The sequence below is a fragment of the Thunnus thynnus genome, chromosome 11, assembly GCF_963924715.1.
Source record: "Thunnus thynnus chromosome 11, fThuThy2.1, whole genome shotgun sequence".
In the NCBI taxonomy this organism is placed as follows: Eukaryota; Metazoa; Chordata; class Actinopteri; order Scombriformes; family Scombridae; genus Thunnus; species Thunnus thynnus.
Genome location: NC_089527.1, coordinates 31881266 through 31905718, shown reverse-complemented (window position 1 = coordinate 31905718; position 24453 = coordinate 31881266). Strand labels below are relative to the sequence as shown.

The 24453-nt window shown below is 41.7% G+C and overlaps 1 protein-coding gene across 1 annotated transcript; it reads left to right on the top strand.

The window, feature by feature from the left end:
• The first annotated feature begins 890 nt into the window (after positions 1–890).
• On the top strand, positions 891–23763 carry sestd1 (SEC14 and spectrin domains 1). Its single transcript, XM_067604482.1, has 19 exons — positions 891–1158; positions 4544–4613; positions 4747–4855; positions 6523–6613; positions 6738–6851; positions 10745–10858; positions 10975–11069; positions 11187–11242; positions 11724–11798; positions 13049–13206; positions 16026–16148; positions 16571–16765; positions 17821–17935; positions 18112–18277; positions 19868–19949; positions 20041–20163; positions 20569–20760; positions 20996–21099; positions 21348–23763. The coding sequence occupies exons 2-19, from the start codon at positions 4544–4546 to the stop codon at positions 21622–21624; spliced, it is 2259 nt and encodes a 752-aa protein (XP_067460583.1). The 5' UTR covers positions 891–1158; the 3' UTR covers positions 21625–23763.
• The last annotated feature ends 690 nt before the right edge of the window (positions 23764–24453 follow it).

The following is a 24453-nucleotide window of genomic DNA, read 5'->3' as shown; positions in this document are numbered from 1 at the left end:
CAACACATTGTTAAAGATGAAACCAGTGGTTTCCAACCTTTTTGGCTTTTGACATCTAACAAAAAGCAGTGTGTAGTCGGGGTCACATTTCACATGTCTATGAGTTGTTAACAGCTCCACCAAACAGTGATTTTTCCTTTTAAACTTCTCACATGCTTTCATTTCAATAAATGTTCAAATGATCCAATATTTCAGCAAAAATCAAAGATTAGAGAAAAAGTCCAAAAACTGAAAACAGATTTGTTTATCAAAACTTTGTTTTTTCTTCTTTCCTCTCCCATTAATCATCTCACGACCTCTCAGATTTATCTGCTGACCCTTTGGAGGGGCCCGACCGCTAGGTTGGGAACCACTGGACTAAACTAGCTAACTGTATATAAAGTAGTGTAAACTAGCTCCACCTCCAGCAGCTACAACAGTAACATGCTGCTCTAACACTGATGCTTCACTATTAATAATCTAATGATGTCATATATAATAATATATCAGTCAGAGGGACCAAACCACTACTTTTACTGCAATACTTTAACTACATCAAGCTCATAATACTTATGTACTTTTACTGCAATACTTTAACTACATCAAGCTCATAATACTTATATACTTTTACTGCAATACTTTAACTACATCAAGCTCGTAATACTTATGTACTCTTACTGTAGTAGGATTTTCCATGCAGGACCTTTACTTGTAATGGAGTATTTTTACATTGCTGTAATGGTACTTTAAAGTACTTTAAATACTTTAAAGGATCTGAATACTTCATACACAGCTGTATAATAGACATCTGGAATTTGGTCAGAAAAGGTTGAGAAGTGTGGTCACTCGGGCTTTTATTTGGAACGTCTCTATAACGGAAGTCGCATTCTTTAATTGCGCTTCACTGCGGCTGCGCAGGGCAGCGAGCAGCACCGCCTGCGTTGTGTGTTTCCACTGTCGTTCAAAGCGAGCGGAGAATAAACTGAGATCTCATGTGCTTTTAATGGAAAAAGGGTTAAATATCTTCAGGTAAAGCAGCCTGAGAGGAGAAGGAGGAGGAAGAGGACGAGGAGGAGGAGGGAGAGAGGAAGATCTGCAGAGAAGGAGAGACAGAGGAGAAGAGGAGGAGGACTGAGAGAAAAAATCGGGAGAGTAGAATGCCACAGATTTGACTGAAAGGTAAGGAAACAAGCCTCATCAATACTTATTGCCGATTGATCCTGGAGTTATCGATGCTGAGCTTCTCGATCCTGAGGTGAGGAAGGTTAGAGCCGCAGCAACCGCAGCCTGCTGCCGTGAATGTAGGTCATTGTGTCTGTGGGCCGAGCCGAACCAAGCCGAGCCAAACCGAGCCTGTCCGGGCTGTCCTGCAGCTGTAGGCAGGCCGCAGGCAGGCTGAGGACGAGCAGGATGAAGATGAAGCTCTGCAGCTGGACTGACTGACTGACTGGTGCTGCAATCAGCAGTTTCATTAATCATCAGAAATAACAATAATAACCACATTTGTATCCCACAACAATATAATGATAAATATGGAACTAAGTTGAGCAGAGACTGACACTAAAATGTTTAGTAACAGTATAAAAGTAAACATTTAAACAACAAATGTGTGAAGAGTGATGAGAAATGATAAAGCATGAAGGCTGCAGACATTCAGTCTTCACATTATTAAAGAAAAGTGTGTCAACATGATCCAGAACTTCTTTCAACCTGAGGGACGTTTGATAGTGGAATAAATCCAGTATACACATAGTTTAAATATTCTGTATGTACAGAAAGTAGAAAATGTAATTCAGAGAGGTGTAGAGCTGCAATGATTATTTGATTAATCGATTAGCTGCCAACTATTTAATTAATTGCCAACTATTTTGATAATTGATTCATCGTTTTGAGTCATTTTTTTAAAGAAAAAACATCCAAATTCTCTGGTTCCAGCTTCTCAATATGAATATTTTCTGGTTTCTTTAGTCCTGTATGTCGATTAACTGGGTTGCTGACTGTTGTGGACCAAACAACACACTTGAAGACATTGTCTTGGGCTTTGAAAAACAGCGTCATTTTTAACGTTTTATGGACTAATCAATTAATCGAGAAAATTAATCAACTGATTCATCGATAATGACGATAATCTTTAGTTGCAGCCCTAGACAGGTGCAAAATACAAATGACAGTGCAATGCATGTATGAAAGTGTGGAGTTCCAAATTACAAGCAATGAGTGAAGTGAACAGAAAGATGCATCACTATATTACTACTTAGAGTAAATAAATAAATAAATAAATACACATTTTACAGAAGTCGATGAAAACAACAGATGTACAAACATGTAGTAGAGCTGAAAGATTATTAAAGAATATTATATTGATCTTCTCATCAAACTCTCAGCAAGAAATGAATTATTATTTGTATTTTTTTGCTTTATTGCTGAGAGTTTTAAGAGAAGATTCATAGCAGAAGCATGTCTATCTTGATTTTACAGTCCGGTGATGGTTAGTGTAGTTTAGTTTAAGTTAGATTAAAGACAGGAAACAGGGGAAAACAGCTTGCTTGGCTCTGTTCTTAGATAACAAAATCCACCTATGAACACCTTCTAAAGCTCACTAATTAACATGTTATATCTTGTTTGTTTAATCCCTACAAAAACTGAAGTGTCAAAACAATAAGTCATGGTTTTAGTAAGTCAAGAAACAATCCCCCCCAGAAAAACTACAACCTGTTTTTTTGTATGAATGTAACAAGCTAGAGACGTGCTGGTAGGTGGATTCTTTTACCTCTGGACAGAGCCAGGAAAACTCCCTGTTTCCACTCTTTATGCTAAGCTAATCATCACCTGGCCCCAGTTTAATTTTTAATGTACAGGCATGAGAGCATACAATATGAAACAGTATCAATTGTTCAATGATAAAAGAAAGAAACAATGGTCATTTAAACCAGCGAAGTGCAGAGAGAAATGGTCACAGCAAACACAGATGTTGAAGCAACCAGATGGTTGTGGTAAGATAATATACAATGTAGAGAGAGAAAGCAGGTGACGTTTGGTGTGTGGCCTCAAAGGTTACCAGAGAAGGAGCTGTTCTAATATCTGTAATGGTTTCCACCAGCAGTCCAAACTAGTGCTGCATCTAACAGTTATCTTCGTTATTGACGAGTCGATCTATAATAGATAATCGATAGAAATGTAAACTGACTGTCTGATTTACTGACTGATTGCTTTAACTGCACAAACACACTCACACTGATAAAGGGATAGTAAATCACTGACTGAGCTGAATGTGAAGCCAAGAATCTGAATCTGCTTGGAGAAATGCCAGCTGAGAGAAAATCCTTTTGGAAAATCACTGTGCTGTCTCTGTAATATTCCTGTAATACTTCAGTGGGGGATGCTGGTGTCTGTGCTGCTGCATGCACTGTTTAATAGCTGACTTTAACACTTGTAATATGACTGTCATGCTTTGGAGTTGATATGATATGATGATATCCATACAGTAACATCAGTTCATACAGAGTTTTGCATGTCCATTGCTGTGCACTAGTGTCTGAAGCTGTGCACTAGTGTCTGAGACTGTGCACTAGTGTCTGAGACTGTGGACCGGTGTCTGAGACTGTGGACCGGTGTCTGAGACTGTGGACCGGTGTCTGAGACTGTGGACTAGTGTCTGAGACTGTGGACTAGTGTCTGAGACTGTGCACTAGTGTGTGAGACTGTGGGCTACTGTCTGAGACTGTGGACCGGTGTCTGAGACTGTGCACTAGTGTCTGAGACTGTGGACTAGTGTCTGAGACTGTGGACTAGTGTCTGAGACTGTGGACTGGTGTCTGAGACTGTGGACTAGTGTCTGAGACTGTGGACTAGTGTCTGAGACTGTGGGCTACTGTCTGAGACTGTGGACTGGTGTCTGAGACTGTGGACTGGTGTCTGAGACTGTGGACTAGTGTCTGAGACTGTGCACTAGTGTGTGAGACTGTGGGCTACTGTCTGAGACTGTGGACTGGTGTCTGAGACTGTGGACTGGTGTCTGAGACTGTGGACTAGTGTCTGAGACTGTGCACTAGTGTGTGAGACTGTGGGCTACTGTCTGAGACTGTGGATTGGTGTCTGAGACTGTGGACTGGTGTCTGAGACTGTGGACTGGTGTCTGAGACTGTGGACTAGTGTCTGAGACTGTGCACTAGTGTGTGAGACTGTGGGCTAGTGTGTGAGACTGTGGACTAGTGCGTCAGACTGTGGACTAGTGTGTGAAACTGTGGGCTAGTGTGTGAGACTGTGGGCTAGTGCGTCAGACTGTGGACTAGTGTGTGAGACTGTGGGCTAGTGTGTGAGACTGTGGGCTAGTGTGTGAGACTGGGGACTAGTGTGTGAGACTGTGGACTAGTGTGTGAGACTGGGGACCGGTATCTGAGACTGTGGACTGGTATCTGAGACTGTGCACTGGTGTGTGAGACTGTGGAGTAGTGTGGACTGAGAGTCTGTGAGCAAGTGGCCACCATCTGGTCTTCAGGGTTCAGATACTCGTCCATACAACAGACATGCCTTCACTAAGTGTTGTGGGTATGTGTGTCTACAGATGTCCAACGTTAACATGGAAGCGACCACCATCCTCTCCATTCTCAAGAAGAAACTGGCCTTTTTGTCAGGTAAAATACACACACACACACAAAATATGAGATACCATGTCTACATGTGTTACCGTAGTGTGAGGACTGTATAATGACAGTTTACATGCAGTTTGGTCTGTAATCAGATTTCTCTCTATCTGTTTCATTTTAGGGGGCAAAGACAGGCGCAGTGGTCTGATCCTGACCATCCCACTTAGTTCGGATCAGACCAGCATGGAGGAGCTCAGTGTCACACTGGACTATCTGCTCAGCATCCCTAGGTACACACACACACACACACACACACACACACACACACACACACACACACACACGTAGACGGAGTGCTGGCAGCAGAAGCAACAGTCCGTATGTGCCTGTGTGCATTTATGTTTACATAAGACTATTTCATCTCATTTGTAATACTTGGACATGTTTGGAGTTGTGTCACTGAAGAGCCCCCCCCCCCGCCCCCCCAATTTCTAACAGCTGCTTTTGGAAAAAGACTCTTTGAAGATTAAGACACACTTTCAGAGTATCAGAGTAGTCCTGCTAGGAAAGTTTCCCAAACACACTAACAAAGTGAAACATGAAATACTTACTTCCATTAAAGCTAAACATCAATCTCACATTTACAGTCAGGATCATTTTCTTTGACAGTTTGCAATTTTCAGTCCATAAAAATTTTCAGCTCTTCATCATCTGTGACAGCAGTAATTCTCAGCTGCTTTACAGATGAGTCAGTCTCTGCTCTGTTTCTGCAGTGAAGACTTCAGGAGAAGCTTTTTACTCGTTATCACTCATCAGGAACTTTTTTCCTCCAAAACACTTTACAGGATCCAATTAAGGGGGGGCAATTAAGTCTAAAAAACACACTATGAATGGACTTTAAGATACTCACTGGCCTAGTAACACTGAAACTACAAACCAGGGCTCCAGACTAACTTTTTTCACCACCGACCCTGAACCGTACCAAAGTCAACGTAAACTGAGGCCCCAAATCACTAAATCTGCTCCTGTTGATGTATGAGTGTTTTCTTCAATGATTTACTTTAAAGATTAGAGATGCTGCCTCAGTAATTGTAAACGTTTCCATGGTGATCTGTGCCTTTGCAGCACAGTTTCATATTCATGTAGCCTACCATGTCTGCTGCCTGCTGCGGTCCGTTTCTGCTCCTGATAACCCACGTGGTCTGGAGAGATTGGAGCATGCTGACTGCATGGACGTTAGGATGGTGTTAGTCTCAAGCCCTGCTACGAACAACCCATAATGCAACTCTTTGTAGGAGCCGGTGTCACGCTCTCCATTCAAAAGGAATATCTGATTTTGTGAATATGAAACTGTAGTCCTCAAATATAAGACGACCCCAACTTTTTCAAATGTAATTTTTAGAAGAATGTTGTCTTATATTTGAATCATTATGGTATTTCCTTGTCATTATATTGGTCATCATTATATTGGCTATGGTAACATTGTTCTTGCGAAACTTATTGCTGAGATTTGAGCACACAGCAGCAACTTGGCAAGTGCAATGTTATCATAACTGATATCCAAAACTACGAAAATAAGAGCCAAGTTGTAACTAAGTGGAATTATCATTTAAATCCATGTAAGTAGACGTCATTATGATTCTAAGTCTCTGAATGTTCAGAAGCTCCAACATTCAGCACTCAAGCTGGCTGTAAGACAGCGTTGTTATCCAGAAGCTTCTGATTTGGCAGCTAATTTGTCCATTTTCAGTAATGGGATGTGAATGCATCACACTGACAGTCTGCACACTTATCTTAATGTAAACACAGATTTTGGAAGAGAAGAAATACTGTAAAACAAATAATTTTTTTGATTAAGGCAAGTATATTGTGTAGTGTTGTATAGTGTGTGTTCATTGTTTGAATATCCTTGTTCATCAAAATACTTCCTCCCTCTCCCTCTCTCTCTCTCTCTCAGTGAGAAGTGTAAGGCTCGGGGTTTCACCGTCATCGTGGATGGACGGAAGTCTCAGTGGAACATTGTGAAGACTGTGGTGCTCATGTTGCAGGTAAAAACACATTAAACAGTTACCAGTAGAGAGAAATATGGGTCCCAATAATGACAGAAATGCTACTGTGTTACTCTGTCAGGATATTTAAAAGTTGATGATGATGATGATGATGCTGTTTCAGAATGTGATCCCAGCTGAGGTGTCGCTGGTCTGCGTGGTGAAACCAGATGAATTCTGGGATAAAAAAGTCACACATTTTTGCTTCTGGAAGGAGAAAGACCGCCTGGGCTTTGAGGTGAGTCTGCCAACCGCTGCTCGGTGAACTGCTTCAGCACCAACTAGCCTCAGGTGTCCTTTTAAACACAGCTCTCTTTTTCACGCTGGAATTAGCAACTTTACGCTCACTTTCCACTCACTGACTATGCAGGAATCCAGCGCTGACAGATAACTGAAATCATTTTGGAACCAGAAGTCTTTGAGGATTTTGAAAATTTGTACCTGACTTGGTCCAATTTTAATTTGTCCAATACTACAAAACTAATCACATTCTCACCAGCCTCAGTTGTACTTTGTGTTTAGTGCTAATTAGTGAATGTTAACATGCTAACATGCTAAACATAATAAACTAAGATGGTAAAGATTGACTGAAGCCAAATCTCCACTCTCTGGACTTGCAGACTGAGCTCTTTTATCCCCTCACGCTGGGCCACAAAGGGGATAAAAATGTGCTGTGAGACAGGACTTAAGACCTCCAGTGTTTCCATGGAGATAAATTGAAATTCCTGACCCTCTAACTCATTTCAAAGTTATTTTCTGAATGGTTCTTAATGGTTCTGATATGTGCAGGTCTGCTGCTTTACTCTATACAGATGTGGTCAGAATGCTGAGGGAGATTTCCTCTTTACATGAACTACTAAATACTGCCAATATTATATTTACATATAATCCTCAACTGAGGACCTTCACATCATAGACGGACAAAATCCAACCTTTGCCCGTCTAGTTTAGCAGATTATAATAAACAAATCCAAGTTATTAAGCCTATTTTATCAGAAGTAAATATTTTGTATAACTTTCTTCAGTGCTGAATCCAAGTACAGGCTAGTCGTTTGCCTAAAATGGTGTCCAGCACATCATAACACTTGTTAGTTTTTCAGTTTGCTCCACAGTCTTTTCTGTAACTTTGACTAGTTTCAGCTTTGTCATTTTTAATAACGTTTTATTTATTGTGTTCCCATTTCTGCCAGTCCCTGAAATCTTGTTTCTAACCACTGACTCCTCTGCCTAAATACTAAAGGGCTCAGTATGGTTGAAATGAGGTGCTTTGTATAACGTGTTGTCTGACCACATCTGAAAGTGTTTATAACTGTTCTGAACGGTCGTACTCGAAGGCGGAGTGAAAAGCCTGCCGTCATACAGCGGGGCGAGACCAGTTTTTAATTTTAATTCAATTTTACTCTAACTTTCAAATAACCACACACACTCATAACACACACACACACACACACACACACACCTCCATCATGTTACCTGATATCAAACAGAGAAACTGAGCCTGTTATAATAACCTTGAGCATCATTAACCGTCCCGAGTGCTGCTGGAAACCTGAGCCAGGATCAATGGTGTGTGTGTGTGTGTGTGTGTGTGTGTGTGTGTGTGTGTGTGTGTGAGAGAGTGTGTGTGATTTTCGGCCAACATCCTCTCCTCCTCCTCCTCCTCCTCCTCCTCCTCCTCCTCCTCCTCCTCCTCCTCTATTACAACAGATGGTTTTACTGACAGAGATCAGTAGTCACTGTGACCCAGATTTCTGCAGCCATGTTGGCTCCACGGTTGTTGCCGGGGTAACCGGAGCATGCTGGAGGATCTTTAGCGACTTGGAATATGCCGCATTAAGATAATCAATCACAGTCAATATTAGATTACTTTATTTTTTGGGGGTCAAAATGACATCATCATTGTGTGCTGAGAGGAAAAGTCTACCTGTTGGTGTGTTCAAGGATGCTCCGATATCTGAGATTTAAGAGTTGGTAAATGAATGGCCACAGTTTTAATGACACAAATTCACATTATCCTGTTCACAGTCACATGTTTGCTTTTGTGTAAGTTGTGAGTATTGAAACATGTAATTTTTATGACTGTTCAAGTACCAAATACCTATGAAAGAAGACATCTTTGGTGCTGTAATAATAATAATAATGATGTACTTGGATGTAGCTGCTGTTTACAGTCTGTTAGATTGCTCATCTTCACTTAGTTTTAATACTAGCACACTTTGAACACACACACACAGCTGCTGGAGGGGCAATTCCAGTGAGGGTGTTGAAATGTGACTCATCTAAACTATGGAGTATGTGCGTGTGTGTGTGGATGTCACAGCGGGGTGTGTGTCATACAGCTGCTCAGAAGTGTGACCTAACATTTAAATAAACACACACACACACACTGAACTGAGTCCAGTATCTCTGACAGCATCTGCTGCCGTGACAACTGGAGGACAGACTCACCACCATTTGTCTGTCAGACTGTCTAGTTTATTTGTAAAGTAATTTTTCATACATAAATGCAGTTCTATAGTGCTTTATGGAGTCATTTAACAATGTTAAAGGATGAAACATATGCACAGACACAGATGATGCTGCTGATTTTCATGTAAAAGCTACACTTCATAGAAGAAGTGTGAAGCTTCAGATCAGCTTGCAGATAGTTCATAAACACTGAATGCTCTATTTCCACATTTAGAAAGTGCTCTGGGAGGATGAAGGAGAAGTTTGTCTTGTGATCAAAAAAGTCTGTTGTGTTTCTAAACAGGAAGAATGTTAGATTTATTATCTGTGAACAAGGCCTGTAGGTATGAAACATTGAAGAAATGATGGAGAATGGTTCTAAGCTTTGACTTATGAGTCAACTTTTTTGTAATAAGTGGGAGAGGCTTTGTATAAAGAAGCTAAAAGTAACTCTAGGTGTGGTTCTACAGCGTTGACTGAAGTGGCTCCTCACTGTTGCAAAAGGACTACAATTTTGTACCCAAAATACCCGCCCTCAGGCACTGAATCAGCCAATAGCAGGCCACTGGGGCGATGCAGCCATGCCACATCACACCAGTCAACATAGCTTGATGCTCACCTCGTCATGGTTAACACTACCCATCGTTCAAGAAGAAAGCTTATATAAGATAGTTATGTTGAAAACATCAGTGTATGCTAATTAGGATGTTATTCGTTAACATTTTAAAATCCCCTACAGACATATTTTAATACATACAAATATGATACAGCAAAATACATCAAAAAACTCCAGAATCTATGAATGTGCAAACATTTTTCATTTCCAAAGTTTAACTGCTGGACAAAAGTTGTTTTACTCAACTCAAAGTCCATTCTTTGTGTATTTATGTCCACTGGAGGCTTCAAATTTCCACATCACGCTTGTATGAGTTGCATACTGGACCGCAGTTGGCTCCGAACTAGTTGTGATGTTGCAAAATGCCTGACATACACGCCTTAAAGTCAAGATTTAGATGAGAACAAAGAAACTTTCTCCTTCAGCAGATGAATGTGAAAACAAACGTTGCACATACGTCATTCTGCACAGTGCAAAATCAGAGGAAGAAGAAGGAAAAACACATTTTTGAGTGGAGTTGGACTTTAAATGAGTTTAATCTTTATATTATTAGTCACATATACATGTTTAATTGCTGTGTTTTTCTAAAATAGAGAACTCAGGGTTCAACCTAAAAATGAAACATGTCAACTGGCAAATGCATGTATCTAGATTGATTTTAACTTTGTTATTCATTGTGTTTCAAACTCACCAGAAATCTTCTTTATTTCACAGCTCAGCTAATGTAATACATGTTGTACCTTTTTATAATGTACAGTATGTGTTTTTGATTGTATTCATGTTGAATCCATCATGTCATGAAGCTTTTCCTGTTGTACAGGTAGTGTGGGTGGAGGTTTCACACTTAAGTCTAGACTGTTACTCTGTTTTCAATGAGCTGGTAAACAGAATGTCTGAATAAAGTATAAGAGGTGAGAGTTCAGTCTGTCATTGATATGGCTGATATGAAAACGGTTGCCTGCATATTAAGCTTAATGCCATGTGTCAGCCAAACTACAAAATTAAACTCTGTGCTTATTATCTGATTAATTTGCTCTCTGTGTGCTGGTGTCTGTGCTTCCTGTCAGGTGATCCTGGTTTCGGCCAATAAGCTGACTCGTTACATCGAACCGTGTCAGCTGACGGACGATTTTGGAGGAAGTCTGGACTACGACCACAACGACTGGCTCAACAAAAGACTGGTCACTATTTAATTCATAAATACATGAATGTATTTTATATTTTTATGACTTCAAATGCTTATCGCCATGGTAACCTTGCACCAGGTCTGAACTCTTTTTTTTGACAATTATCGCAGGTTTTTGAGAAGTTCACCAAGGAGTCTACGTCGCTACTGGACGAGCTGTCGATCATCAATGACAGCGACAAGAGCAGCTCGGTGGACAAGGACAAGTATGCACACGCGCGCACACACACACACACACACACACACACACACACACACAGTTTAGAGTGTACTACCAGTAGACAGATGTGATCCAGAGCTGTGTGTTTGTCTGTCCCCTGCAGATCAGCAGACTGTGCCCTCCTGCCGTCTTTTGACCCTGAGACTGTCCTTCAGACTGGTAAATACCATCCTCTCTGATTTAGGCCCACACATGTGCCTCGTTACATAAATGTGGTGGTATATTTACACGTTGGTCTACATGATATCTGAGACCAACTGACACCAGACTGAAAACAACTCAGGATACACCAGGAGGACCTGAAGGAGGTCTTCTGCTGCCACTAAGACCTGCAGCTAAATAGAGACAAGGATGGACAGATGGAGGGAGGGATGGATGGATAGATGGATGGATGGATGAAGGATAGCTGGCTGTGTTCACTGTACTGAGCAGCCTGTGTCTGTGTGTTGGGCAGAGGTGAAAGGAGCCTTTGTTTATGGTACCACCCTCCTCCCTCTGCCAGCTCCCTTCATAATGTCACAGCATGTACACAAACACTGATGCATTATTGTTTCAGATGCTTTTATAACAGACTTTTAAAAATCTGAAACCAACCCTCTCTCTCTCTCTCCTCTCTCTCTGTCTCTCTGTCTGTCTGCAGGTCATGAGTTGTTGTCGGAGTTGCAGCAGCGTCGTTTCAACGGCTCCGAGGGAGGAGTAGGAGGAGGACAGGGAGGTGAGGAAGTAGCTGTCAGTCTTCCAGATTTCACTGTCATTGGTCCAGCTCTGATGGATGGATGAATGGATAAACAAATGTCATCTGTAGTGGTTTGTGCATGGTTTTTCTCTGAGCTCTTGGTGTTGGAGAGAGACACTTGAATGCTCCATTCAGCTGTTCCAGAGTACTACGGTATGACGTAGTGAGTGAGAGTACAGCGTGGCCTGCTAGAGTTGTAGGTACTGTGTAAAGATTTAACACCAGAAGTGAGATGTCAACGGAACATATTAAGCACGACACGACAAGTGTGAATTAATTCAATCCACAGCGACTCAGACCTCTGTTATGATGTTTGTCCTCAGAAGCAGCTGTCCTCCACCCGGCTGAAAAACATCAGAAATTTACTAGACAAAAATAGTCCAGCACATCCACTGTGGAAGATTCTCCCACAATGTGGCAGCTGGTGCTGGATGCTTCTATATCAGAGTGTAGGCTAACGTTAGCGACTCTGTCCTGCTGCTCTGTATTAGATTTGGCCTAAATTGTTTCCCAAGACAGCGCTACATCAGTCCTCATCCTATAAGACTTTTCTCTTCTAATGTTAACTCAAAGTTTGAAAATACAAACCTGTATAAGCTGAACAGCAAACTGGGGTTATTTGAATGAAATAAGAGTCTGATCTTAACATTTCAACTCAAGATGTTGTGAAAGAATTTGACTGGCCTGCACAGAGCCCTGACCTCAACCACACCCAACACCTTAACGATAAACTGGAACATTGACTGTGAGCCAGACCTCATCACCCAGCAACATCAGTGTTGGACCTGACTGATGCTCTTGTGGTTGAATGGGAGCAAATCCCTGCAGCCAGGTTCCAACATCTGGTGAAAAGCCTGAAACCAGAAGAATGGAGGCTATTATAGCAGCAGATTAATACCCACAACATGTTCAGCTACATCCCATCCACACATACATCCACATATAGCTTTAGCTATAGCTTTTTGGCCATGTATTCTGTCTTTTCAGTGAGATGACTAAGGACAAATGATCTAAATTGTTGCAGATCACTGGAGATGTGGATTGTCCTTAAAATACTCAGAAGGCCACTGAGAATTAAACACTTTAAGGTACCTCACCAGCAACCACTGGCCTTACAGAGTAAAAACGTGCAGATAAGTTTTATACGATTAGACCAGAGACAAGGAGACGTCCTGGAATATAACCCCATAGGTTCTCTGTCTGACCTCTTTCTGACCTCTGACCTCCAGTTCCGGCCTGGTGTCCCATGGAGGAGGAGCTGCTTGCTCAGCCTCAGGTGATGAAGCTGCTGGACTCGCTCAGGGAGCAGTACACAAAATATCAGGAGCTCTGCAGACAGCGAAACAAACGCACCCAGCTAGACGAGATCCATGCCAAGGTCATGCAGGTACAGGATGAAAATCTCATTTTGGTTTTTTGACATTTTTACCTTGTTAGTTGAAAGTGCAGAGAGACATGAGTAATGGGTAGAGAGAAGGCGTAAGACATGCAACAAAGGTGCTGTTGGATAGATGGCCATGAAATGTGGCACAGCCATTGTATTGTGTAAAAATGTCCTCTATACGCTCACAACTCTCTGCACACAGTGTTCTACTGCAGTATCAGCCTCTTCAGTCTTTAAAAGTCCCTCGCCCTGATTCTTTTATCAGTGAGCCTTTGACCTGGACCCTCAGAAAGCGTGTCAGTGAGCAGGCATAGCTTCACTGCTTCGCTCTGCAGCACTTCAGTAGAAGAATACTCTGTGATTACCGGGGTTCCTGCAGCCGCAGGGGCTGATGGGTAATGCTACTGTCTTGGAGATGAGCCTGGGGTTGCCATGGTAACCTCAACATATCGGTCGGTAGCCTGGAGGATTTGAGGTGGGGGGGGGGGTTGGCCTAGTTCTGGATTGTGGCGTTGTGTGTGTGTGTGTTTGTGTGTGTGTGTGTGCATGCGTGTTTGTGTTTGTCATAGGCTATGTCCGGGGACAAATTTCAGACTAAAGACCAGTTAATTGGAGGTGGCTTGTCCAACTGGGGACACTTTTGTCCCCAGTTGGGAAAAAGCAGATTTTTGGGTCAGTGTTCAAGTTTAGGGTTAGGTTAAGGATAGTGAAAGTCTCCAGGAAATGAATGTAAGTCTATGTAATGTCCCCCAAAGTGACCTAAGCAAACGTGTGTGAGTGTGAATGAGTGTGAGTGTGTGTGTGTGTGTGCGTGTGTGTTAGCTCTAGACATCACTGACCTGATAAATACAATGATCATAATACTGACACACATCTGCATAGACAGTTGCAGATGTTTCTGTACTGTAAGTAATATGATGATCATGTTGACTTCAGCTCAAGAAAACACTGTATGTGATTCATTGTGTAATAGAACAATATAAAACCAAACATAAAACCCTGCAGAGTTTCCACAAATAGATGTAATGTGCATTCTGAAAATTATGGAAATATTTTTGCTTATATTAATATATTATATTTAATATGTTCAATCATGAAATAAAATGAGTAAACTTGCACTATAGGAAGTGTAGGATCCAGTGTGTTGACAGCTTGAGTCATATTACAGACTAAAAGTCAAAAAAAGATCTCTGCCTCTATTGAAAGCTGTTTCTTTGTCTTTGATTTAGTGCAGTGCTAAAGTGCTGCAGTGCCCCTGAATAATTTCAGTTATACTTCGATCAGCTCTTTATATTCTACCTCTCTTATGCTTCAGCTGTTGGCTGTACTGTAACGTGAATATATTTATGTTGCCAAAGCAACTAAAGGAAAACGTGATGGATGAAAAGAGCAATAGTGACTTTAATATAAATTATTCATATAAGAAAAGATTTATGGACAGTGATCATCATCATCATATATGATTTTGTGATATTGTATGAACTCATCACAGAGAGCCTGAGAGCCCCCTGCTGGTCGCTCTGCTGCACTGCAGCTCCGAGTCTCTGAAGGACACCTCAACCTCAGTACAGTTCACTTCAATGAAGCTTTACTGGCCTGATGTTTACCAAAATACATGTTGCTAAAGCATATACATAAACAGAGTACAATGTAAATAATATATAGTCATTACATCAAATAAAAGTAGCAATGAAACAAAACGTATTGATAGGTGTTATTTTTCTCCCTGAAGGTTTAACCAAATGAAATGTGCAGCTGATCCTGTGCAGACAGTGCTGCTGGCACATTCATTCACATGGTTTAGGCCTTAAGCTAGAATATTTCTAGGAAAGCGTCTTTTTTCACTGCAGTGCTACTTATCAGTGAAACTTCAGCATCGGAGTTGAAAATAAACTGCTGACGTCCTCTAGTAGCTGGTCTCACTGCAGCCAAGATGATGATTTGATGCTGGCAACCACCACACTCTTCCACATTAAAGGATGGCATTCTCAGATGTAAGATATTTTAGTAACCAGAACTCGCTGCCAAGCTAAAAGCAGCAAAACCTCAAAACATTACTTAATTGGTAGAGTTAATGGACAAGGTCTGGAATTCCCTCAAAACTGTGTGAACTTTCATGAAATACAGTCCAGACAGTATTTGGACAGTTACACATTGTTTGTTCTTCAGGCTCTGTGCTTCAGCACATTCAATTTGAAATAAAATAACGGATACAACATTAAAGTGCCAAGTCTCAGCTTTAATATGAAGAGGTTTACATCAGTATAGAAAGAACTGTGTGGGAGATAAAGCCCTTTTAACACAATGTCCAAAGTACTTCCACAATACTACCTGTCCCAGGTTAGCAGTGTGTCAGATTGATTTGGGGTCATTTATATATACAGTGCCATTGAAAAGTATGGACACACCTTCCCATTCACTTAAATGAGATTGTGTCCAAACACTACAAACATGGAGATAGATCGCTCTAACTACTACAATACCCATGAGCCTTGGCTGTGGTCATGAGGGAGAAGAAGCCAGTCAGAGGCGTGAATCAGAGCTGTAATGGATACAAAAAATGTTTCAGTTGTGGGAAAAAACATCCAGTTGCTGAACTCATTCAGAATTGATCCAGAAATAAATGGATTTAAGTTAGAGATCGTATTGTGTTGGCAGCGTCCTTCACCTAACATTGTCCTATGAGAAGATTTATGGCACTTCATGGAACCGGGGGTGCCTGAAATAGCTCCTGCCACCTAGCAACTCTACAGGAGATCGCTAAGTCTGTATTTGGTTACAGTTTGTAAGTGTACAGTGTTTTCTTCCTGTCTTTCTCTCAGGTGGTCACCTGGCTGCAGGGTCCAGGTTCAGAGCTGTTGAAGACTCATCAGGCGATCGGAGACTCTATGCGAGCGGCTCAGGCCCTGCAGCAGAAACACGAGGAGATCGAGAGCCAGCACAGTGTAATGCAACACGCTGAACACACACACACACACATTATCATGTGATAAGGACAAACTGATGAATCAGATTAGAGGTTAAAGTTAGATCTGAGAGGATTTTGTCCCTTGATGTTTCCACTCTGCCGTCTGAAGTTTGACCATGAAAACATCACAAGAGTGCAGAAACAAATTCACTCTTAATGCATTTAAGCCTGAAAACGGGGTCACATAACTCTCACGTTGTGATCACTTCAATTGCTGAGACTCGTCACACAATCTGTTGATTTGTTCAGTGACTCAAAAAGGTCTGGAGGTGTTCTCATGTATGTTAGTTGGCTAAATTTTGAGTCAATGCACTATGTGGAGTGAAGCCATTTTAGTCACACTTAAGGTAAATTTGAGCATTGGGCTGATTCTGTCTTTGTGTGTGTGTGTATGTACAGGAGTGGTTTGCGGTGTATGTGGAGTTGAACCAGCAGATTGCTGCCTTGCTCAGTGCTGGGGAAGAGGAGGAAGTGGTGGAGCTCAAGGCGCTGCAGCAGCAGCTGAGTGATGTCTGCTATCAACAGGCGGCTCAGCTGGAGAGCCGACAGAACGTCCTGCAGGCGGCGCAGTGCTTCCACAGCACCACACAGGAGGTAGCGCACACACGCACACACACACACACACACACACACACACACACACACACACACACACACTGTATCAGCTGTTGTTTGTGCAGGTGCTGGGTTTTCAGACTGAAAACAGCATTGTGTTAAAAAACCACAGGGGGCTGTGTTGGTGTGCTTTTTCAGAGAGCAGTATGATGATGAGATACAATCAAGGAAGTCCAGTTTGAGTAAAACATCCATTAGTTTTGAAAGCTTATCAGTCACAGCACAGAGCATAATACTATTGTGACAGTAGGGCTGGGCGACATGGCCAAAAATGAAATACTTTGTCATGCTTGGATTCTAGATTTTAATGGATTTTATCCCTGCAGAATGTATTCCTGTTTTAGACTGCCTGAACTGGGATGCACCAAATCCATCAGCTCAGATACTGACCTTATTAATGGATCCAGTATCAGCCAGACTGATCCACATAAAAAGTTTTTCTGTTCTGTTCAAGTAATTTACTTGACTTTCCTGGTTAGCAAACCTTACCAAAAATTGACTAGATACTTCCGCAATTTTTATCAGGAGGTCATTTTAAAACTTTGCATGGATGAAAAACATTTTATTATATGTATGAAAAAGCTCAATAAAAGTAGCTACACTGTTTACCAGGTTGGTTTTGATCTGTGAGGAAAAAGAAGGAGGTTGAAGTAGTCTGTTGAAAAATTGTAGAAGATGAAGCTGAGCAGAGCCTTTTCTCTCTGCTGTGGACATATAGAGGGTCTGTACATGACACCTGCACCAGAATGATCTTTATCAGTTCAGTGTTCATGTGGGACATAAAGGTTCTGACTGATGAGAAGAGGACAGGTGTAGCATCTCTGTCTTCTGTCTCTGCTTAGCTTAGCTTAGCACAAAGACTGTAGTCAGGTGGAAACTGCTTGCTTTGTTTCATGAAAAGTGGATAAAATATAAACAATCCGATTTCTTGGAATGTAGCAGCTCCTCCGGTGGTTAACTTATGCAGCTGAAATTGTACAAGAAATTAAAAGTGTGATAGTGTATGTGATTTATCTCTATGTCTGTCTCTGCAGTTGTCCCAGCAGTTGGACAGTCTACTGGGCATGCTCTGTGCTGATGTGGCTCCAGCTGACGGAGCTTCGATTCAACAAAACCTCAAACTGCTGGAGGAGAAGCTGCAGACTGTCGGTTCGTCCTCTGAATGTTGAATCTTTAGAAATTTCCTCTAAAATCATGAAACTTTTATATATTTTTGTGGTGTTAATTAACTGTGTACATCTACATATTTAACACCTGTGACAGAGCAGTTAACTGATGGGTGTAGAAAACGTTCTCTGACATTAACTCCCCTCTATCCTCTACAGAGGCAGGTCTTACTTCTCTGCGTCAGAAGGGCGGACTGTTGCTGGAGCAGATGTGCAGCCAGCCGTCGTGGTCTCTGGAAGAAACAGAGAGTCCAGCGGGTGAACAACAGGACAACGTTCAGCACATCCAGGCTGTGATGGAGGAGATGCAGCTCCGCAAGCAGAGGTATTTCTTCTTCTTTTTCTTTTCCTTTTCCTGTAATTAACCAGGTAAAACTCTCATGCAGATTGAAAGAATCTTTGTTCTAGAGACATCAGACATGTTTACCTGTCAGAACAAGCTAAACTTCTGAGGACTGAGTTCAGACAGCAGAGTTCAGCTTGAGTCCAGACTGCTTTCCAGCCATTGTGAGCCAGAGTGTCTGTGATCAGTCTTTCTGAAAAGCTGAAACATGATACTGAGTTTTGAAGTCCAACTTGAATCACATTTAATCATCCCTTTTAGCTGTCAAAAATACAGAGCTGTCAGCATGTATTGTTAATGGCCTTTTATAATTTAAGAAAAAAAGATCTTTGGGAAAATATGAGAAATACTTATTTCCTATGTCAGCCTCCTGGTGGCTGTGATTGGAAAAGAGAGACCAAGTAAACAAATTGCTGTAGCTACAAGTCATGGACAGACAGTGTGTTGTTAGCAGTGGTATTGAAGAGTAAGAACCACACCAGCATCTAACAAGACTCAAGTGACATTTGCAGGTAGGTTTACATGATGTTTAATGTACTACAGCTGAGCAGCTAATTAGCTATCTAGCCAGCAAACTGACGTTAGCAGTGCACTTTTCCCACGGTGAATGTCTGTTTGGTGGCTTGTTCAACAAGCTAAGTTGCAGGACAAGGTGTGTGTTCATATCTGTAAGTTAGATAAGACGGAGACTTTGACAGGAAAGCTAATGTGGGTTGTTGTTCAGAGTCTGTGGCTCTTGTGTTGTGTAGCAGGATGCAATCAGGCTCAGTGTGACCGTCTGCTCTGTCTATGATAGAACACCACGTTTTCACTTTTATCACATTTAATTTGTATCAAAATAAGGACTCCATCTACATAGATGGATAACTACAAGAGAAATGTCTCTCCTCTGGTTTCAGATTTTATTTTCAAAAGAGAACACAGGACAAGTGATTTACAGTATGTATTGTATTACACTGTGTTTACAGTATAAATCACTTGTATGCTTTACTCGTCAAAAAACAATGCAATTTAATTTCTGTTGCACTTTAAATAACTGTGTATCTGTAGTAAATTTTCCAGCATGACACATTCACTGGGACATAATTTTTAATTTAACATTGCACAACTACAGCTCCCATGAGTCTTACCTGGCATCAGACCAATAACAGCACAATAAAGGGGCGTGTTGCTTGGAGTATAGCTGAGTCTTCAAATATAAGTTTGAGTAGCAGATCCATAAGATTGAAGGCTTATAAGATGCCAAAACACTGCACAGCAGTTAATAATACACTTAGACAGGACTTTCCAGCTCTGAGAAAGTATCACAGCAACAATCATTTTATCTCTGTTGCATGGTAAAAATTAGACATTCTTGTTCTAGTTCTAAAGTAATCTACTAGGAAGGTGTGCTTGCAAATATTTGATTGGCCAACACAGTGTGTTTGTGGATGTTACTGCAATCTTTAAACAGCATGTACATGTCATAATGAATACTTCAGCCTGTAGGGGACAGTAGCAGCACTTACTGGTTATCTTATGTGAATGAAGCCTTCAAAAGTAGGAATGTGTGTGTGTGTGTGTGTGTTGTAGGTGTGAGGACATGGTGGATGTGAGGAGGCTGAAGATGCTACAGATGGTCCAACTGTTCAAATGTGAGGAAGACGCTTTACAGGTCAGACACACAAACGCAACAACACACACATGCACACATATGTACATTCTGTATTGATGAGATGATGATAAGTGTATGTATCTGTGTTCAGGCAGTGGAGTGGCTGAGCGAGCTGTTGGATGCCTTGTTGAAGACTCACGTCAGACTGGGTGATGAGTCTCAGGAGACCAGGACCATGTTGGACAAACACAGGAAGTTTGTGGATGTTGCTCAGGTGAGACACTTCCAGACTACATGCTGTTATTTGATCCATCTTTATGTAAAGATATAGTTGTTCACATCCACAATTAACATGAAAAATGAGTTTTTGGGGGTAAAACAGTCAGCGTAAAATGAATCCATTACAACTTTTCTGTATGTTTCACAGTTTACCAGCCAGTCTGAAACTCTTTTTACTCAACTCCACTGTTTCCGTAGTTACTGCTCTATTCCTTTGTAGGGCAGAAGAATGAATGTCTACAAACCTTTATGGCAATCCATCAAATAGTTGTAAAATATTTAAACAGTCAAATCTAAATTTAAAAAGATTATGTTTAATAAATAAATAATTCTGAAAACAAAAAATAACAAACTGACTGACTGACATTAACTTATCTCTGTCTTCCTCTCTCTCCCCCAGAGCACCTATGACTACGGCCGTCAGCTGCTGCAGGCGACTGTCGTCCTCTGTCAGTCTCTGCGCTGTACGACGCGCTCGTCGGGAGACACTCTGCCCAGACTCAACCGAGTCTGGAAACAGTTCAGCGTCAGCGCTGAGGAGAGACAGCAGAGACTGGAGCTGGCTCTGAGCTTCCACACCGCTGCAGAGAAGGTGAGACCTCACTGTGTTAATGTGTCAGGTGTTACAGCAGTGTGTGAATGAGGAGACTAAAGCCTCTTCTATGTACACTATCAACAGGCTGATATTAGGTTGTGACAGACATATGAAGATGCAAACAGATTCCAAAGCCCATATTAAATAATGGCAAACACTGGAGTCTGTTATGCACACAGACACAATCCACACCATAAATATGCCTTCAGTACGTGTGTGTACTGTGTTTCAGGTGTTACATCAGGAATGTGTAGAGCCAGAGTCTCTGGATGAAGTCGACTCTTCAGGAAAAACTCTGCTGGACAGACTGACCATGCCAGTTATCTTCCCCGATGGGTACATACACACACACACACAAGCCTGTTTTTGTCATTTCAGAGGACTTTTCATTGATGTAAATTAATTCCATGAACATTTACCTTAACCATAACCACGACCTGCTTAACCCCAGTCTTTACCAAGTCTTAACCCAAAAATGTAATAATTTACCTTGTGGGGACTGGTGTTTTGTACCCACATGGGAGTGTGGGATGTGACCGAGTTCATATAGTACAAACTCCTAACTGGAATTGGTATCATTTCAGGAGCGAGCAGTACTTTGGGAGTCCCAGCGAAACAGCGGCGGCAGCAGAGGGTGTCAGAGAGCGCCTCCTGCTGGTGGAGGAGCGGCGGCTGCAGCTGCAGGTGGTGGGGCTTCATAATGACGATGTGGAGGAGAAGCTAAACGGGCAGGAGGCGCGGTTAGACGTGATCGGAGAGGAACTGAGCGAGAAAGAGGAGCAAGATGAGGAGGAAGAGGAGGAGGAAGAGGAGGAGGGGCAACAGGATGAAGAGTTAGAGAGGGCTACACAGGACTGCTAATGGATCGCTGATGACGTTAAACCAAGCAGCCTTACTGAAGCTCGTTAACGAAGGGCTGCTGATTAATTTCTACCGAGAGCTCCGATGCTTTCTTAAGCCAGATAAGCCTGCTGTTGGTTGCCTCTGTCTCACCGCAACAGTAGATCATTCTTATTGCTGGCATTTCTCCACATTAAGACTACATTTCCCATCAGCCTCATTGCTTACCCTTCCTGCAAGAGGATAAACATGTTGGATGTGATTACTCAGTCATTTTTTCACTCCGTTAAAAGCAGAATTCTGAAAGCTCCACCAGTGTTTGCTCTGGACATACAGCAGCGCCCTCCAGCTGTTTTTGCTGCCATGAGGCGATCCAGCAGATTTCCTTCCAAATGTGACCTGCTGAATCACAAATGTAAAGTACTGGAATTATTAATACTTGTGTCTCTAAATGCTCTGCTGATAATGACTGATGGTAAAATAACCCGTTTTGGATAAGAATACTCCTAACATACGCCTAACACCCTTCTTCCCAGCATGCCATTTGTTCACCGAAGTGGGTGGAGCTTCCATGGTGCTAACATGGTGACTAAGGTTTCTGTCTGTGCCTCCTCCAACTTCTCTCCTTTCCTGTTTACTGTGCTGCGTCGCCTCCTGGTATTTCCCTCTTCAAACAGAAGATAAACTTTGTGGCCAACACAGGATCTCACAGCTGCAGTATATCAGGTGTGCAGCAACCTGATCCTGTTCCTGCATCAACATTTCTCCCATATACCGTGTCAGGTGACTGGAGCATTTCAACTCTAGCATGGACATGAAACTCTCCTGGTTGAATCATCTCTACAAACTAGCTGAAAAAAATCTGCTTCATTGACAAAAAGTCAAAGGTACATGATTGTATCTATAGCGACATCAACATATAAGTCCCAGAGCGCATTAGGAAACAATAAAAAAACAACATCCAATCAGCTTCAAGTAAGGTTTGTTGTGATTTCCTCCTGCTAGTCTTCAGGTGTAATGAGTTAATTTCCTCCAAAATTTTAAGTCGTCCTCTAAACTGAAATGCAGATTATCCTCACTTTGTGTGCAAGGAAATATTGTGCAGATTTTTCTACTAAAAAAGAATAGAAGTGGTTGTTTTCCATGGCAACGGCTGACTGACATTGGAAGGCTGGCATTGCTAGGAGATATTGCAACTTCTCCGGTCACCACTGACTGGAGAACATCACACTGTGTATCCTAAAAACATTTTCAACAAATCATAGTGTTCGCTATTAATGATTTAAGCTTGGAAGGACCCATCATGCTGTTGAAGTTGTACTCCACAGAGTGCTGAGCCTAGCTTAGCACTGATTTTGCAGTATACATTTCTTATCTTTCATGTTATTTCAATACCTGCAGAGTAACCGGCAGCTCCTGCACACACAGTACTGTGTTAGCCCTGCGTTAGCTGTCTTTTCATGGGTCTAAATGTGCTGATGGCAAATTACCAGACTGTAAAAACTCACAGCAGCAAGTTGTGCAATGACCTAACATAAGACCCGCCTTCTTGATGTTCAACAACCAATCAACAGCTGAAAACCAGTCATTTTCTTTTAGTAATTATAAATTTTACTAAAGAAGTGCAGAAGTAGAAACAAACACCAAGGAGGGATGTATTGATTTCTTAGCAAAAATAGATGTTAATTTAAAACCCACTGATTGGATGGTTCTTGTTGAAATGATCTGTGGGAGTTGTAGTCGACCTAGCTGTAACAATAATATCCGGGATACGTACATGATTCAAGGGCCCAGATGCTCCAACCGCTTTACTGCTCTGTAGAAACCCTCTGCCTTCATGATGAGAATCAAACCTGTGCCACTCGCTCTGGTTCTGACTGACCACAGGGACTGAGTTGACCTCTGCTGCCAGTCTGGTGTACAGACTGGGAGCACTGGGACTGGTGGTCATTTGCTGTCATGGTGACATCAGAATAAGATAGATTCCTTTTCTATTTATTTTACTGTTTTCAAGCAAATCTTGTTGTAAATGGTTGGTATTTTAACCAATAACTGCTGCTGTATGTGTAATCGCTAAATGCTGCATCTTGCTTTCTGTCCTCTCCGTCCAATGACATCAGTATGACATCATCCTCTAAATAAAGAAGCTTTTTGAAGTTACTGTCAGAGTGGGATTTTTATGTCTTCATTTTTAAATTAGGATTACAAAAAATGGTTATGTCAACAAATTAAACATCCACAGACGGCAACTAACATACAACTGACTAATCATAAAACAGTGGAAGTATGGTAAAAAGAAGGAATTTGGCACTACAAAGACTGACTTTGAAAGATATCCACTGATTTTGTCCCCCATCACTTACATTGTAAGAAAAACATGTTTCAATGGTCATTTGACCACTCTGCACTCTTATCAACTCAGTTACTGAGCCATTTGCAGTATTATGTTGCCATCTACTGGCTTAATCAAACATAACATGTAGTGTCCACGTGGAATAGGGAATAATTAGCAGGCTGCCAGCTCATACTGCCTATATTATACTGTGACTCTGGAATAAACCAGTGTGATCAGAGGGCTGGTGATGGAGGCACTGCTGTGTCCTCCTGATAACCTGCTACTGGTCTCTGCAGCTGTGCAAACCTCAGCCAATCAGGACTCAAAACTCTTAACGAGCCATCAGTTCGGCCAGGTAAACTGCCCTCCAATATAACCCCTGAAATCCTTACTACTATAACAAACACTCACTTACTGGGATAATGTACACAATCATTCTATCTTCAGTCATTTGAAGCCATGGATACAAACAATACCTGTTGCCATGGTGCAGCTAGAGGCTTATATGGTTATAG